Raw genomic sequence first — 15,893 nt, forward strand, 5'->3', positions numbered from 1 at the left:
AGGAAGGAAGGAAGGAAGGAAGAAAGAAAGAAAGAAAGAAAGAAAGAAAGAAAGAAAGAAAGAAAGAAAGAAAGAAAGAAAGAAAGAAAGGAAGAAAGAAAGAAAGAAAAAGAAAGAAAGAAAGAACCTGATTCAAAGTGGGCAAGGGACCTGGACAGACATTTCTCCAGAGATGTGTGGATGGCCCACAAGAGCATAAAACTCCACTAATTATATATCAAATGCTGATCAAAACCACAAAGACATATTTCACTCCCACTGAGATAACTATAACATCAACAGTAAAAAATCCAGAAAATAACCAACGCTGGTGAAGATGTGGAGGGCCTGGGGCCCCGTGCATTGCTGGAGGTAGAGGAATGGTATAACTGTGCCAGAAGACAGTATAGTGGTCCCTCAGACACCTCATGGTAGAATTACTATGTGGTCTAGAAACTCCACTTCTGAATGTGTACCCCCAAACTGAGAGAAGAAACAGATTTTTAAAAACTTGTTTGCGCCGGGCGGTGGTGGCTCATGCCTTTAATCCCAGCACTCAGGAGGCAGAGCCAGGTGGATCTCTGGGAGTTCGAGGCCAGCCTGGACTACAGAGTGAGTTCCAGGAAAGGCACAAAGCTACACAGAGAAACCCTGTCTCGAAAAAAGCAAAGCAAAGCAAAGAAAAAAAAAAAAAAACGTGTTTGCATTTCTTTTATTCTGGTGTAGCCCCTTTTCTGTGAGAAGTGTCTCAGAGTGGCAGGGGAGCTCGTGTGTGGGCTGATGAACTCTGAAGGTTTGGTGGCCCACCGTGGGTGTTTTGTTCACTCAGATATATTGAATGGCTACAGAATCTACATCCAAACTCTCAAGTTTGGCATTTTTAAGCATGTGCAGCAAACTCAGCACTCTTTTTGGGGGGCATCAGCCTTGTTCATAGCCACGGTGTGTCCAGGACACCACCAACCTCACCACTAAAAACTCTGGATGGCCCTCATTGTTTGTTCAAAGTGTTGTCTTTCAGACACTTGATGACTTTTGGGATATGCACACCCCTGATGGTCAGGGCAATTTGCTAGGTGTTCCTAAACGGAACACAAAGATGTGGACCTGTTGACATGTATGACTTTGTGAAATTTCTGCATCAAGAGAGTAAGGAACTCCTTTCACAGGTCACCTGAGGCTGTTTAACTGAAGAGTGAGAGCAAGGGCTTCTGGGAGAATTAAGGAGAAATAGATACCTGTACATCTAGGTACAGAGCAGCAGTAGTAATCACAATGGTCCAAAGATGAAAGCCACCCAAGTGTCCTTGAATGTATAAAGAAAGCATGGCATACACAAACAATAGGATGTCATTTAGCCTTGATGAGAAAGGCAGTTCTGGCCCATGCTACAGTATGGACAAATCCTGAAGACATTTTTGCAGGTAAAGTAAGGTACTCCTAGGAGGACAAATGCTGTGTGATTCTATTTGTCAGAGGCAGTGGGAGTAGCTGGACGCATGTGGACAGAAGATAGAATGTGGTTCTAGAAGCCACAGAGAAGAAGCAGTGGGGAACCAGTGCTTGATGACTAGGCTTTCAGAATGGGAAGATGAAAGGGTTCTGTAGATGGATGCTGTGATGGCGGCACAACACTATGAGTGGGCTTTGTACTACCCAACTGGACTTTTGGTTATGATCAAATGGTAAATTTTATGTCCTGGATATTTTACCACAATTTAAAAAGTGAAGATGCATGAATCTTATCTCAAGACTGTTTGACTTCATTGGCCTAGGATGGAACCTGGGCACAAGAGTTTTCAAAGTTACCATCTCTTTTCAGTATGTTGTGAAATTGGAGAAACACTGCTCCATACTAGTTCTTCATTCCTCTCAGTCTTTAATGTGTCCATGAATCATCTGGTGATCTTGTTAAAATGCAGATTCTGGTTCAATAACTCTGCCATAGCGCCCAAGATCCTGTATTTCTAACAGGCTCCCCAGCGGCATCCATGATGCCGGTCTATAAACTACACGTTGAATAGAAAGGTTCTATGCTGCAGCTCCCAGAGTCATGAAACCAAGCAATATACTCCACTGAAGGTCTGGACTTGATTCAAGAACATTCTCCTTTGCCTCTAGATCTGAGGAATAAAATTGCAGGGTGATGCAATCCCCAGGACGACCCAGACTCAGTTCATCTTTACATACTCAGAGCATCAGCTGTCTTTACTCACGGTAAAATCACACAGCTGGTGGGAAACAAGAAGGATCTAACTCTGCTTTCTGCACAGAGGTAAGGAGAAGGGAAGGGGTCAGGTCCAGGAGGTGCGAGTCAGGTCAAGGAGACAAGATGTAGATGTCATCGAAGGGCAGAACCCAGAGAAAATGGGGGTAGGGAAGGTAGAAACACATGCCAATGAGTTCCCATCACAGGAGGTGTGCTATTAATATTATTAACTGAAGGAAAGGAGGAAGGAATATGTCCAAGTGGTAATATGAATCAGCAGAAACGGCTTGCAGCTTGTCACAGGTGTCTAAAAGCTGTTCTTTCTCTAAAGCAACGCTTCTCGAACTGCACTGTGCTTGACAATCACCAGAGTCTATGCTGGTACAGGCTCTGATTCATGGGGTCTGCATGTTTGACAAGGCCCAGGCCCAGGCCACTGGCCTACAGACTCCACCTGAAGCCATGGGGCTCCCAGCCAGCGATGCCCAGCTCCTGCGACCCAGTGGAATCACCCAGCCTCTGACCCTGCGCCGAGACACATGCTGCTGGGCGTGATTTCGCTGGTCAAGGGTCATGTCTGGATGCTGTGCCTTTTTAAGACCTGTCGAGCTGATGCTGATGGCTAGTCTGGGATGAGAAACACTGCCCCAGACTCACGGTCCCCCGATGAGAGTGTTCACTGCGATCTGATTTGAAGTGAAAAATGTCTCTCCTCCAGGAATTCATCATTGACTTGTTGAAGTATATGAAGAAAATCCATTTAGCTGAAGAGTGTCAATGTAGACTGAAGATAGGAAGTTTGGGGGAGAAAGCAGAACAGGCTGATACTGCCTGAGGCAGAAGGGTGGGGTGGCCAGAGTGACCTCACATTTGATATGACTTGCTCAGGAGGCTCCTGTCACACTACTGGGAACATCTGGATCTTTGGGGGAAACGTAAAAAAGTGAAAAATAGAATGAGAAGTGGGTTAAGAAGGGTGTTTTTGTTTTCTTGTGTGCTTGGGTATCAATCATGTGTTAGGCATTGTTACAGTACTGTGTCTGGTACTCACTAGGAGGAGCAGTACTCAAATGGCTCACAGGGTACTACAGAGTATGTTCTATACTCAGTACTAGTACACTAGTACACAGTAAACAATACATCTGCTAGAGATATATGGTTCCATGAACTAAAGATGACCAGAACCCAGTCCTTTCCCTCATGGAGCTTGGCAAACAGGCAGTGAATGAATTCTGACATCCTGCATCAAGGCCATCTAAGGCTCTCCAGGGGCAGATCAGCTCGGAGGAGGAGGAGAACTCGAAGGCAGAGCAAACTGTCAGAGGGGCACTGGACCAGAGAGCATGGTGTCTCAGCAGGGAATGGGGAGTCCTGCAGGGTGGTGGTGGGATAAAGACAAGAAATTTTTCCATGAGGACCACAAGGAGGGCTGGACTTGTGTTTCGGGCTCTGGGAAGAACAGCATCACCATAATAACTTCTTTAAAATGCTCTATAAGCGAACTTTTTAACAATCCTCAGCAAGATGGAGAGAGGGAGCCAAAGCTTGCCGTCAGCGACCTGGATCTGGACCCGAAGCCCAGCACTAGACCTTGGTGTGCTCTTCCAAGTTGCTGACCTTGGATGTCCTTGTTTCTAATGTGGGTCACCTGACCCACGGTTAAGTGAGCCTCAGGGAAGGTCTGGCAGGGGGCCAGGTGGAAGGCAGGAGGCCCATGGCAGAGGTGGAGAGTCTTCAGATGCCGGCTCTCGGTCACATGCAGAAAAATCAGTTTTCTCAGTTTTCTGTGGCCTCGGGACTTTCCTGAATTGGGTCTGAAAACTGGTATCCAAGCAACCTGGTTTCTCTGCCGTGGGGTCAGGCAGCTGTGGGAGAGGCTTCCAAGGGCAATTTCCAGGGCGCACAGTTCTTCTGCAATTATCCAAAGTGCAAGGACACACCCTGCGCTCTCACAAAAGCGAGAGGCCCAAATGGTGGAAACAGGCAGAGAAAGCAGACCCTTTCAGACGCTTGTCAGACAGCTGAGATGAGGGAGAGGGGGACATGGTAGCTGCAGGAACATTCTGCCCCTCACGGACTGGCCCATCAGATCCTCAGAGACCCACAAAAGAGCTTCTGGAATGAGAGTGCCACTGGAGAAGAGCTGATGGAGCAGCCTAGCAGCACTTCCTGTAGACCCAAAATGAACCTGGCCTTGAGTGAGGCACAGAGGTTCCGAGGAGACAGCCATTCACCATTTGCTGTATGGGGTGAGGGGTGCCTCGGAGGAGGGATCGTGGAGACACCAGAGTGATTCCCCCCCAGGAGCTGGGAGGGCTTCCGAGGGGGAGACTGCTGTGGCTGGGCTCCAGAGGATGTAAAAAGTGAACTGAACAAAGAGGCTGAGCGGGAGGGAAGGACAAGCAGTGCAGGAAGCAGACATCTGCAAAGGTCAAGGGGACCCAGCTGTCACCCTGCCCTGCCCAGGGCTGCCTGGATCACAATGTGGGAAGCAGCGCTCACTCCCCACTCCTGAATCCTGTCTGGAGGATCTGCCACTAGAGAGGCACTCCTCAACTGGGATGCCAATGTCTAGAAACATTTGGGGTGCTCAAGCCAGGGAAGCAGTTGCTAATGGCATCCTGTGGGTGCAGGTCAGAGATGCTGCTGAATGTCCTTCAGAGCACAGGACAGTCCCCAGAACAGAAGCATCTCGTCCTAAGTGTCAATTGTGATGGCAGTGAGAAAGCCCACACTGGAACAGTGCCCCACCCCCCATCAAACTGGACTGTTTGAAAGACTCTGCCTGGGGAAGTCTCTGGATCTGGTCCCTGTGGAGGTAACTTTCCCTATACCGATCTTGACCAAGCAAGCTAGCCTGCTCTACCCAAAGGGACCCGCACTGGGCAGGAGCTGGGCACCAGCAAGGCAACACCTACCAAGCAGCTGCATAGGTGACAACAGTGGCATTTCATTCTGTCTGCTCGAGTTCTATCACCCAGCTAGGTAGGGAAGTGAGGTGTTATTCACTGAATCTCTTCAAAATCAACACCATTGTCATTAAGGTTGCAATTCTGGTATCCTGGCTGTTCTTATTGCTTCATTCCGTATGATCCCTAGGTCATGGGTCAAGTCTCCTTGGGATCCTTCAGTGCTCCCAGCATCTCCATCCTGGCTGATGGGCATCTCTCCCCTTCATCCTCCATTCCTGCTGACCCCTCTTACCCACTCCCCTGCTTCCCTCTCTACCTCAGAGCTTGGAGCGGACTCTTCCTGTGCTGGAGCAAACCAAGGGACACAAAGCTGCAATTTCAGGGGGCAAAAGTGGACAGTAATAATGATGGCATTGTGTACCTCTGGCTATGTGGTGCTTCTGTCCTTCACGCGGGTGACTCATTTAATCCTCACTGGAAGCTTGGGAGGTAGTGTCCCCATTTTACAGTTACAGAAGCTTGAGCCCAGAGGAGCTGAGTAACTTTCCCAGGGTTATATATTACTACACAATGGACCCACGGTTTGTGTTTAAGCAAACTAGCTCCAGGATCAATATTCCTAGACACCACACTACACGGTTTCCTACTCCACCAGGCTTGTCTTAAATCAAGTAAGACAGGGATAGAAGGCAAGGAGAGAGACATGGTGAGCTAGCTACAGGACAGGGTGGGGACTGTGTCTCAGGCCGGGGAGACAGCGTGTGCATGGTGGAGGCTCAGGTTTCTGTAGCAGAAGGGGGCTCTGCATGGTAGGGCAGAGCATGCGGAGGAAGGATGCTGGGGAGCAGGCCTATAGAGACTGGAGGGCTAGTGGGGACCAGGTCCGAAGGATGAAGGGGTGACAAGGTGGACAGCATGGTAAAAAGAATACAGTAGGGCTGGAGATGTGGCTCAGTGGAGAGTGCTTGACTGGGATGTACCACCCCTGGCTCTTATTCCTACCACTGGAAGAAAAAAAATAAGGCAAGAAATTATAACATTAAAGTATGCAGGAGACCAAGAGAGGGCTAGACGCATAGAATAACTAAGAGGGGAATACCAGGGCTGCCATTTGCTCATTCATTCATTCAGGATTGTTTATGGCATGCTTTTATGCCAGGCTCTGTGCTGGTAACCAGGAAAAGGCTGAGAACCAGAGAAAACCCTTGTGGCATGGAGTATACATTTTAATACCTTAGTTCTGTTTCTCCCCTCAGCTTGCACGCACGCGCGCATACACTCCACCCAGGAGGCATAAATCCTATGCATCTTTCCTCCCATTGTGGACCTAGGGATGGAGCCCAAGGCCTTGTGCATGCTAGGCAAACACTCTGCCACTGGACTACATTCCCTGTGGCCCTGTCCTATGCATTGTCCCCAGCATCGGGAAAATACATTGCTCCCCCCACCCCCATGAAGAAAAAGCTCTACACTGTCTGATACAGAACAAGAGAAGAAAGTTGGGTCTTCTCCAGAAAACAGGCAAAAGAAAGCCTAAGAGACCCAGGCCAGGAAGTGTTGCAGAGAGCACTCTGTTAATGAGATGGTGTTTGTGAAAGAGATGCGTGGAGACTGCTGGCCTTAAACCCAAGGCAAGGTGGGACCCTATGAAATACTGCCGGTGGCTCAGCCTTCCTGGACTGTAAAATGGGAAGGCAGGCTTTTAGACCGTGGTGAGAGTGGACTGATACGAATACATGTTAACTTCTAAGCACAGCACTCGGCATGGCAAACGCCCACACAGGGTAGGTAATGCTAACAGTAATCACACTATTACTGCTAGTAATAGATGCTTGCTGCCTGAACAAATGCATCTCAGGAGAAGGGGCCAGGCACGCAGGTGGCCCTTCCAGGAGCAGCTGTCAAATGTTGAGTGGAATGCTCTGGACTGTAAGACTTTGAGGAATAGGCTTGCCTCTGTTACTAATTTATCTAGAGACCCCAGAGGAGTTCTTTGGCTCCTTAAACACTGCTTTCCAAACGCAGAAGCCCTCAATACACTTAGATACACACACTCATTCTTCAAACATGTAGAAGAAACCTACCTACCAGGTCAGAAATGACAAGTCAGGCATAGTCCCTGGACTCGGGAGCTAGGTTTGCACACAACCTCGTGGGCTAAGTTCAGAGCAGCAACAGGTACAAAGACTAGAGGAAGCCGGTGGGAGAGAGGAGTTAACTAGTGAGGTGGGTGGGGGAGGTTAGACAAAAGAGGGCCTCTGCAGCAGGTGGATTGGGATTCCAGGTGGCAGAGGCCTGTGGATCCAAAGCATGCATGTGAGGCAGATCCATGCATGCTGCAAATGCAATTGCTGCTTCCGGAATGCAGAGTCTGGACACAGGGTGGACAGAGACGGGAAGGGAGGGGTGGAGAATATAGCATTGTGTGGAGGCTGCAGCTGGGGTCTGCCAGAGCCTGCAATGCCAACCGAAGGAGCCTGGAGTCACACCGTGGGCAGGTTTTGAAAGCCAAGACATGATCAGACTTGCATTTTTCAAAAGGGCATTTAGCTTTGGGGCGGCCATGTGCAGGACGTTGACTGTGTTTCTGAGCAGTGTCCCTGAGGAGATGTGAACAGCCTGGGGTGGGGGTGGGCCAGGCCACTGGATGACCTCCAAAGTTCTTTCCAGACCTAAGAGTCTATGGGTCAGGTTTTTTTTTTCCCCCTGAAATCATTTAAAATGCATTAGTGGACCTTGCTATTTAAGAGCCTCCTCTCGGGAATGGTTGTGTGAAACAATGATTCATTCCTTGGTTTGTCTTCAGTGGAAATCCAAATTTCCATCTGTTCCGTGGGCCTAAAGCAGGCTAGGGCTGCTCAAAGGGGTCATCACTGAAGCTGCTTGGGGTGGGGGAGGGGAGATTGGTGAGAAACAGTTGTGGATGGTAACAAGGAAAGGAAACAGCCCAGCTCTAGGCTCACAGATGACCAACGTCCTACCGTGTGGACCTCGCACAGGATTCATGAAGCCTGCTCATCCACAGGGGCCTGGAGGCATACACAGCCCTGACACCAAATGCTAGCTTTAAGAAGGAGCTAGAAGGGAAGCAGGCTTCATTGACGGGGGCCAGTCTGGAGATCCACCGTAATGCCAGAGGCCACCTCTGCCTCAGGATGACCACCTCTGTTCCCTTTTACAGTTTTTTTTTCACCGAGCACCTGCGGAGTTCATGGACCCATCAGGTGCTGTCCTCGGTGCTGAATCTGTACCTGAGAGCAAACGATGCTGTGTCTCCCCCACACCACCGGCAGGGCAGCATCTCCATGGGGACTCTGGTCTCCACCTTTGCAAAAGCCTCTTGGGATGAGAGGCGCAGGGCTGTGAAGTGTAACAGAAACTTCTCTTAGAGGGCAGGGTGAAAGCTGAGCTCACGTCAAAGAGAAGGGGCCTATCAGCAGGAGAAAGAGCTGTGACCCAGCCTAGGTGGCCGATTTCCTGAGACCCGGGGCTCAGGGCCCCCCGGTGCATTCAGGCAGGGGTCTAAGTAGCAAAGCCTCATTCTCCAATGCAGGTAGCTGGGGATGTAACCTTAGTTCTCCGAGGGAGCCTTAAGTGACTTCCTTCTCCAATCCTGACACAAGGAGCGGACCATTATCCAGCCTTATGCAGAGAACATCAAGTGGAGCTGTTACTGCCTATCCTACAAGAGCCCTGCAGCCGAGCTGCAAGGGAAAATCCAGGCACCCAGGCCTGTGCCTCTCCTGAGAGCTTCAGTGAGATTTTCCGGACAAGGTGGCTCACTTAAGACAGACGTGAGACAGAGGAAGCTAGGAGGCTCAGGCCAGAATCCCCACTGAAGTAGCTGCTCTAGCCAGAGGGAAACTGGCGTAAGTAAGGAAAAGGGTCCCTGGGACCCCTCCCCTGGTCACCAGGACAGTCCCTTAGCTCAGCAGTGATCCCATGACCTTGTCAGAGCACTTGTACCAGGCAAACAAAGATAAGAGTAACCGGAACATCAGCAAGGGTCATTTTACACTCTCTGCACTCTCCATTCTTCTGTGGCTAATTAAAGCAATATGTCAAAACGTCCCTTGGAAGAGATCCTTAAGAATATGTCTGTTAAGTAAACAAGGTTTTACTAATTAATGCCCCGCCTTCCCACCCCTCCCTGAACTTCCCATAGAACTTGCTCCCCCCACCCTGCCCCCAAGCAGAAAGGGTAGTAGGGAAGTCACAGTCTCCCCTACCCCAGGGAACGGGGACAAATCCAGTCTCCTGTCATTTGTGGAGCTATCAGTTTCTCCTCCGGATGTTGATCAGATTTCCTGGGCTGGAACCAATGCACAGGGCCAGGAGACTGGAATTTTTCCAAGAAGTAAGCGTTTTGTTTCACACAAAGTCTACACGATCTCTTTCAAGGAAAAATTTTAGCCTTCTTTTTTTTTTTTTTTTTTTCTTTTTTAGGTGCTAACATTTTTGAAGGGCAAATCTTTGGACTTTCCTCTAAAGATAAGGGTTCCGATCTTTATCTTTTGTTAAGACCACCCCCTACCACAGGCACACACAAAGCGGGCATGGGGCTCTAGGAGTGGTTGGTTCAATATTATACTGTGAATCAGCATCACAGAAACAGAACTTTCCAAACCCCCAAATTTATAATAATAGCTGTATTAATAATAGTCTCCTTGTAGTTTTCTAAGTGTTTTCACAGCTCATATTTATTCTTCACAACATCTCTGGGGGGAGTTTGGGTAAAATCAGACTCAAAGGAGCAGATATGAGTTCCAGACTAGCTCTGCCATCCACTTGCTGTAGGACTCTGCCTGGCTATCTCTCCACTCTGGATCTCAGTGTTCTCAGCTACGACAGGACTGGGTTAGAATATTTCCAAAATCTCTGCCACCTGTAATGTCCTGCTGTGCTCCCATCTTGGTACCGCTGACATTTGGAGCCAGATAATCAGCAGTTCGGAGGCTTCCCTGTGCACCCAAGGATGTTTAGTAGCATCCTGGCCTCTCTCCCGCTAGATGATGCTTGTAGCACCCTTTACTCCAATTGTGGCAATATACATATTATCTCTAGACTCTGCCCAAAGTCTGGGTGGTGTGGGTTAAGTAGCCTCTCCAGTCACTGCCTAGGGGCTTCAGTGAGGTCAAGAAAATGGGTAGCTCGAGTAGCTTGGTGGAGTAAAGGTCTTTCCATCCCGTCCTTTTCTCTAACCCCTTCACACCTTTTTGTACATGTTTCAAACCCAATCTCACAGTCCTCTGCTACTTCTTATTTCTTAAACGCCCTAAGTGGTCCAGAGTGTGTTCGGTGTGATAATGAACCAATTGATTTCATACTTTCTCCTAAGGAGAGTTCATAGGTTTATGTCCCCTAAGCAACCAGCCAGACTCTTCAGAAATCCAGAGCCGAGTCCAGGCTGGCCTGAAAGCCTATCTGCAGCCTGCAGGAGGCTCGGTGAGCATGGATTTGTCAGCACTCTTAAATCACTGGGCTCTGAGGAAGGCTTCTCCCAGCAGAAAGATCCTTCCTCAGGAATCAATAGCGCAGGCCTTCCATCACATTCAGAATTATCCTGGGACCTGTAAAATTTCTTTTCCCCAAGCATGGCAGAACCCCAAAGTGAAAATCCAGCTGTGGGTCAGAGAAGAAGGCAAGGGGGAATGCCTGCCAGTCAGACTTTGTCCATCAGTCTCTCTGTCACCGAGACCAGAAGATGATGTGCAAGCCTGACACTTGGCCTTAGCTGTAGGGAAAAAGATCCCATGCAGTTCCCAGTGATCCGGCACTAACAGTCCCTTCCGAATGACTAGCTCTCTGCATCACGTCTAAGGAGATGAATCCCAAAGACCATCTCCCTACCTCTGCTCACCTACCCTCTTGTGGGAAGATCTTCTACTCTTCCTCTACTGAATGTAGTTACACCCCTCCAACCTGATCTAGAGCCAGACCAGGACTGAGAATGTGGGGGACATTTCTCCAGTTAAATCAAGGTGGCTGACGAGGACCTCAAATACAGTTCTTGGAATCCCACTTAAGGAAAGGGGCTGTGACTCTCTGGTGGTCTATCCTCACCTCCCTCTTTTATAGATAAAGACTCATCCTGTCTCTGAGTCCAGAGAGATGAACAATCTTAAGCATTTTTTCCCTGGCAACAAATATCCACTGGGTGAATCTGAGGGGAAGGGAGGATTCTGCTTCTCAGAATTCTGGATTGACAGCAGGATTCTTCATGAAGATAGGCCACCAAGTCTGCCAAGGCTCCATGAAGAACCCCATGAAGTTGCTATGGTATGTAAGGAAACTGAGTGGTAGCAGAAAACAGAGGGTCAGCCATGGGCCTGCCAGACCCGCAAAACAGAAGGGCCCCAGGAATGAGAGCATCGTCTCGGTGCCCCAGATGCTAGAAGAAGAGGGATTTACTGAGACTAGAGCCTCTAGTACTCTGACCTTGAGCTGGGAGCAGCAAGGATGGAGGGCATTGGAAAACACTCTTTGGAAATTCTCTAGTTCACCCGGGGTCTGAGTTTGAGAGGTCCCACCAGCAGAGGTTTGACTCTAGGGCAGAGCGACCCTGCTTCAGCATATTTTAGAGGATGTCTAAGCCTTGGCTTGGGTTCTAAGACTATCTTGTGATAGCTTGAGCATTTCTCATTCCATCACATGGAGTTGCATATCTTTTGCCTAAAGACCACTTAGAACAGTAAGACAAGACAATAGGGGAAGGCGAAAGGATAACTTGGAATCTCTATGAGCTGTGCATGTTCATTATGAGAACTTTGTCTTCTCTTGCCTCCGTGCAAAGAAAATTTCCCCAAATTTACTAAAGCTATTAGTATACCCAAGTCTGGTCTGTCAGTAATTACCAATGCCTACTGTGTAGAGAACATATGTCCATTTTCACAGCACAGAAGAAGCAGGTCACTGGAGTGGAGAAAGCTCCAAACAGGGAACTAGGAATTGTGGGGTTTGGCCCCCTCTCTTCCACCAAACAGCCATATGACCTTGGGCAAGACGCTTGTTTTACTTCAGCTGTATTATCTGTAAATACAGTGTATACGGGAATGTTGGGGTTGGGTGACGTGGACTAGATGCCCCCCCCCCAAGGCTCCTTTTTCCTAGTCTTGATATTCTTGGGTTCCCAGAACTCAAAAAATACACCAATACCAAACAGAAAACAATGATCTCAGAGAGCAGGTAGAGCTATGTACCAGTTCTGTCTCCCACCCTACTGCCTCTGGGGTCACAGGACGAGCGGAAGTCCACAAAACATGTGGTGGAAGGGCCCCAATCACAACAGTCCTCACCCACAATGGGTTGGGGATTGTGGCCTGAGCTTGCTTAAAACATTACTATGGCCAGTGAAGGGTAAGAAGCGAGAAAGTCACTAGTCCCGAGCTAGGTGCTTTTGGCGCCCCCTACTGGACACAAAGGAGCCTGTTGCACCTCCAAGAGTGCATTGACTTCGCAGGCTGCAAGGAAGCTTGAGGACCATCTCAGGTGATCACAAGCTGTTTCACACAACTACTTCCTGGTTGGTGGTCCATTCTCTCTATAAGAGTCTGTGTTTCACTCCCCAGTATTACACAAGCCATTGGTCTCCTCATTCACACTGGCTCCACTGTGCAACCACAGGCTACCTTAGCCTAACATCCTGGTGCCAAAGAATAAATATCGGGGTTCAGGACTCCAGGTGCAGCCCAGATGGAGAAAGGGAGAAAGAGCAACAAGCAGGTATTTCACCGCACAAATCCCCACCAGAAAGGAGGTCTTGGGAAATGCAGCAGAGAAATGTTGACTGCAGGCAAACAGAGAACCAGCGCTGGGGGGTGGGGTGGGCATGGCTTGGTAACCCCATATAAGATCATTAGGCTAAGGCAGGTATCCAAGGAGTTGAACACACCTCTATGGATAGGGCTGGGGTACGGTGAAGCATCCAGCCCCAACCCATCGGCTAAAGAGTTGATAACCACCTCAGTCTTCTCCAGAGTCCATCAGCACCAACTGGAAACTAAAACATTCTAATCTTGACGCTCTAGGCCAGCCAGCACCAAGAACTAAACTCCCTTCATTGCCTACTAAATTGGCTTAGAACTTGCCTCCAGAAGGGTTTTTTTTTTTTTTTAAACCAAGACAGAAAGAGAAAAACTGCTTCTTTTAAGACCATATTGGGACAACTGCCGTATTTCCACCTTTCACCCTCCACTTCTCCGTCTCTGCACCCGAGAATGAGAGGAACTGTTCAAGTCTCTGGGTTTGCTTTAATTCAGTGGGAGTATTTCCTGTCCCAAGTTATCATGGTTTCAAATCTCCTCTGATAGCTTTTTCCCCGGGAGTTCTTCCCGTGCTCAAGACAGCACCACAGAGCTGTCCCCTACTCTGGGAATCTTGCTTTCTTTTCCACCTGGCTTCATTTGCGAAGTCCTGCACCTATCCTAGAAGGTACCTCAGATGCAACTCGTGAGTGCTTGCAGGGAAGCTGAAGCTCCTTCTGGGAGGCACAGAAGCCACGATAGTATACATTGGTCCTTCGAGGAGGAAACCCACACCCACACCCCGAGGGAGACTCTCATCCCGACTGGGATGACTTTGGATTCTTTAGTTGGTTTCTGCAGAAGCGGGACTAACCAGGGCTCTCAACTACTGTACTGCAAAAGAAGCACGCTGCATTGCTGGGCATGCCCCCAAGCCTGCCCGTCGCCCCACCAAAACGTCTATGTGCTTCCATGAGATCAAGGGGGACCCCATGGTTCCCCTAGAACGCCGGAAAAGAGCTTGCCAGAAACAGCCCTAGCCAGAAAGCCAGACCACACCTCGGTCCAGCAAAAGGAGGCTGGCAGCTCCGTGCACCGGGCTGGCTCCGGGAGCACTCTGCCACTCAGTGCTGTGCAGGGGAAGCAGCTCGGTTTCCCCCGGAGAAGAGCTGTGCCCCCGGGGGATCTTACCCAACCTGGAAGCGTTGGCAGTCGGCCCAGGCTAGTAGCTTCGTTGGCCCCAAGCTGAGCTTGCCAGGCTGGGTGACTCCCCCTGTACCCCCTGCACAGCCTTCACCTGCTCCACCCCCTCCTAGCCCCACTGCCCCCTTCTCAAACCGCTGACCTCCATCCACTGTGCCCCTAACACGTTCCCTGCCAACTGCGGGCTGTCACCCCCACCTCTCGGCTCCCATCACTTCCACCACCTCCAGCCCAGCTCCCGCCTTGGCCCCAGCCGGCGGGGGAGGATCTGCGCGCCAATCGAGTCCAGCGCCTCTTGGCAAGTTGGGAGCAGTGCTGCCGCCTTCGCGGTCCCGGTCTTCTCAGGTCCCCGGCTGCAACCCGACCACCCCTCGGGGCGTACGGGGAGGGGCGCCGGGCTGGAGAAACTTTCTCCACCGGAAGGGGTGGGGGCTCCGGGAGCGGATACTCACGCCGGGGTCAGCGCTCGGAGCCATCCTCGGGCTCTCTCAGCCCCACCGCCTGGGGGCGTCGGAGAGCGGGCGCTCGCTGTCGCCTCTGCCGCCGGCGCCGCCGCCTTGCAGCGCCCAGCCCTGGTCCCGGGCTGGCCTCGAGCCTCCCGCCCCGACGCCGCGCGCTCGCTTTATACAACTCCACTCGAGCGCGCCCGGGCTTATGTAAAGCCTGGCGGAGGCCCGCAGCCAATGGCGCGGCAGCTGGAGCCCGGGCCCAAGCTTGGGGGGCGCACGCGCGGCCAATCACGGCCCGGGGAGCCGGGGGAGCCGGGTGGGGGAAGGGGCGCCTCCCCACGCTGATTTAGGAGCCGGGATTGCGGTGGCAGCAGCCGGCAGCCAGGCTGGCCCGGCGCGGCGGGCACTGGGGTGGGCGGCGGCGCGGGCGGCGGCGAGGGCGGGTGCCCCCCGTGCTCTGCCGCGCCCCGCCGCCGCGCCGCGTAACCTTCAGGAGGCAGCGGGGCCTGGCGAGTGGGGAGAGGGCGCCTTGGAGGGGCGCTGGGGACCGGGGCGGGCGGGAAGCAGATGTCCCTAGGGAGGGAGCGCGGGGAAGGTAGTGTAAATGGGGGAGGGGAGGCCGGCGAGCCCCAGGACCCCGCAGCCACCCTGCGCGCAGGGCGGGAGTGGCGGCGGCGCTGCCTTCTCTCTGCCTCCCAGATAGCGATCTGGCGTCTCGGGGGCCCGGCCGGAGCGGCCACGCGAGCCACGCCGATGGCGAGATTTCTCGCTGCGGAGCGAGCTCCGAGTCGATCTTTATCTAGCCTAGGGACGTGTCCGAGCGCCTCCCGGGGACTGCTCAATATGGGGAACAGAGCTTCACCACCGTCCCAGCGGGCGGGGAGCGGGCGAGGGCGGCTCGGCGGTCAGGCGCGGCGGCCCAGGCGACTGCGGGCAGCGTCTGCTCCCCAACATCCGCGCCCCGCGCGGGCACAGTCCCCACCCCACCTAGCCCTCGTTCCAGCAGCACCCACCAGGGCTGAGCCTGGCCCACCTGCTTTGGCCACACAAGCTGCTACCGCTTGTTCTCGCTCCATTGCCACCAGCTGGCTCAGTGGGGTGCGATGGCTTTGGTCTCTCTGGCCCAAGGGTAGTGGTGGGAGGGCGACCAAGATGGAGAAGAGTGGCTTGGTCAGCAGCACCTCAGATACCGATGTCTGTGGCAGGGAACTGGCTTAGGTCAACAACAATGGCAGGTCCCTCCTTTTATATCTATCATAGAACCAGGCACATAGCGGGTGCTCAGCAAGTGTTTAGTGATTTTTGACCTTCTATGAGTAAGCCGGTGGGTTTCTGAGAGCCAGATACAGGGCTTCTGAAGAGAAGGATCTGGGAAGCTACTGTCAGAGGGAGAGAGGAA

At 51.5% G+C, this 15,893-nt stretch overlaps 1 protein-coding gene across 2 annotated transcripts in view; it reads right to left on the reverse strand.

Annotated features, from left to right (window-relative positions):
* Crtac1 (cartilage acidic protein 1) overlaps nt 1-14,673 on the reverse strand; it is a 142,956-nt gene extending 128,283 nt beyond the window's left edge. For both annotated transcript variants that reach the window (XM_076563124.1, XM_006990472.4), the window contains exon 1: nt 14,498-14,673. In XM_076563124.1, coding sequence (XP_076419239.1) covers nt 14,498-14,521 — 24 coding nt within the window. In that variant the 5' untranslated portion in view covers nt 14,522-14,673. The remainder of the gene's footprint in view (nt 1-14,497) is intronic.
* Nucleotides 14,674-15,893: the final 1,220 nt, after the last annotated feature.

This window comes from Peromyscus maniculatus, chromosome 1 (genome assembly GCF_049852395.1).
Source record: "Peromyscus maniculatus bairdii isolate BWxNUB_F1_BW_parent chromosome 1, HU_Pman_BW_mat_3.1, whole genome shotgun sequence".
Lineage (NCBI taxonomy): Eukaryota > Metazoa > Chordata > Mammalia > Rodentia > Cricetidae > Peromyscus > Peromyscus maniculatus.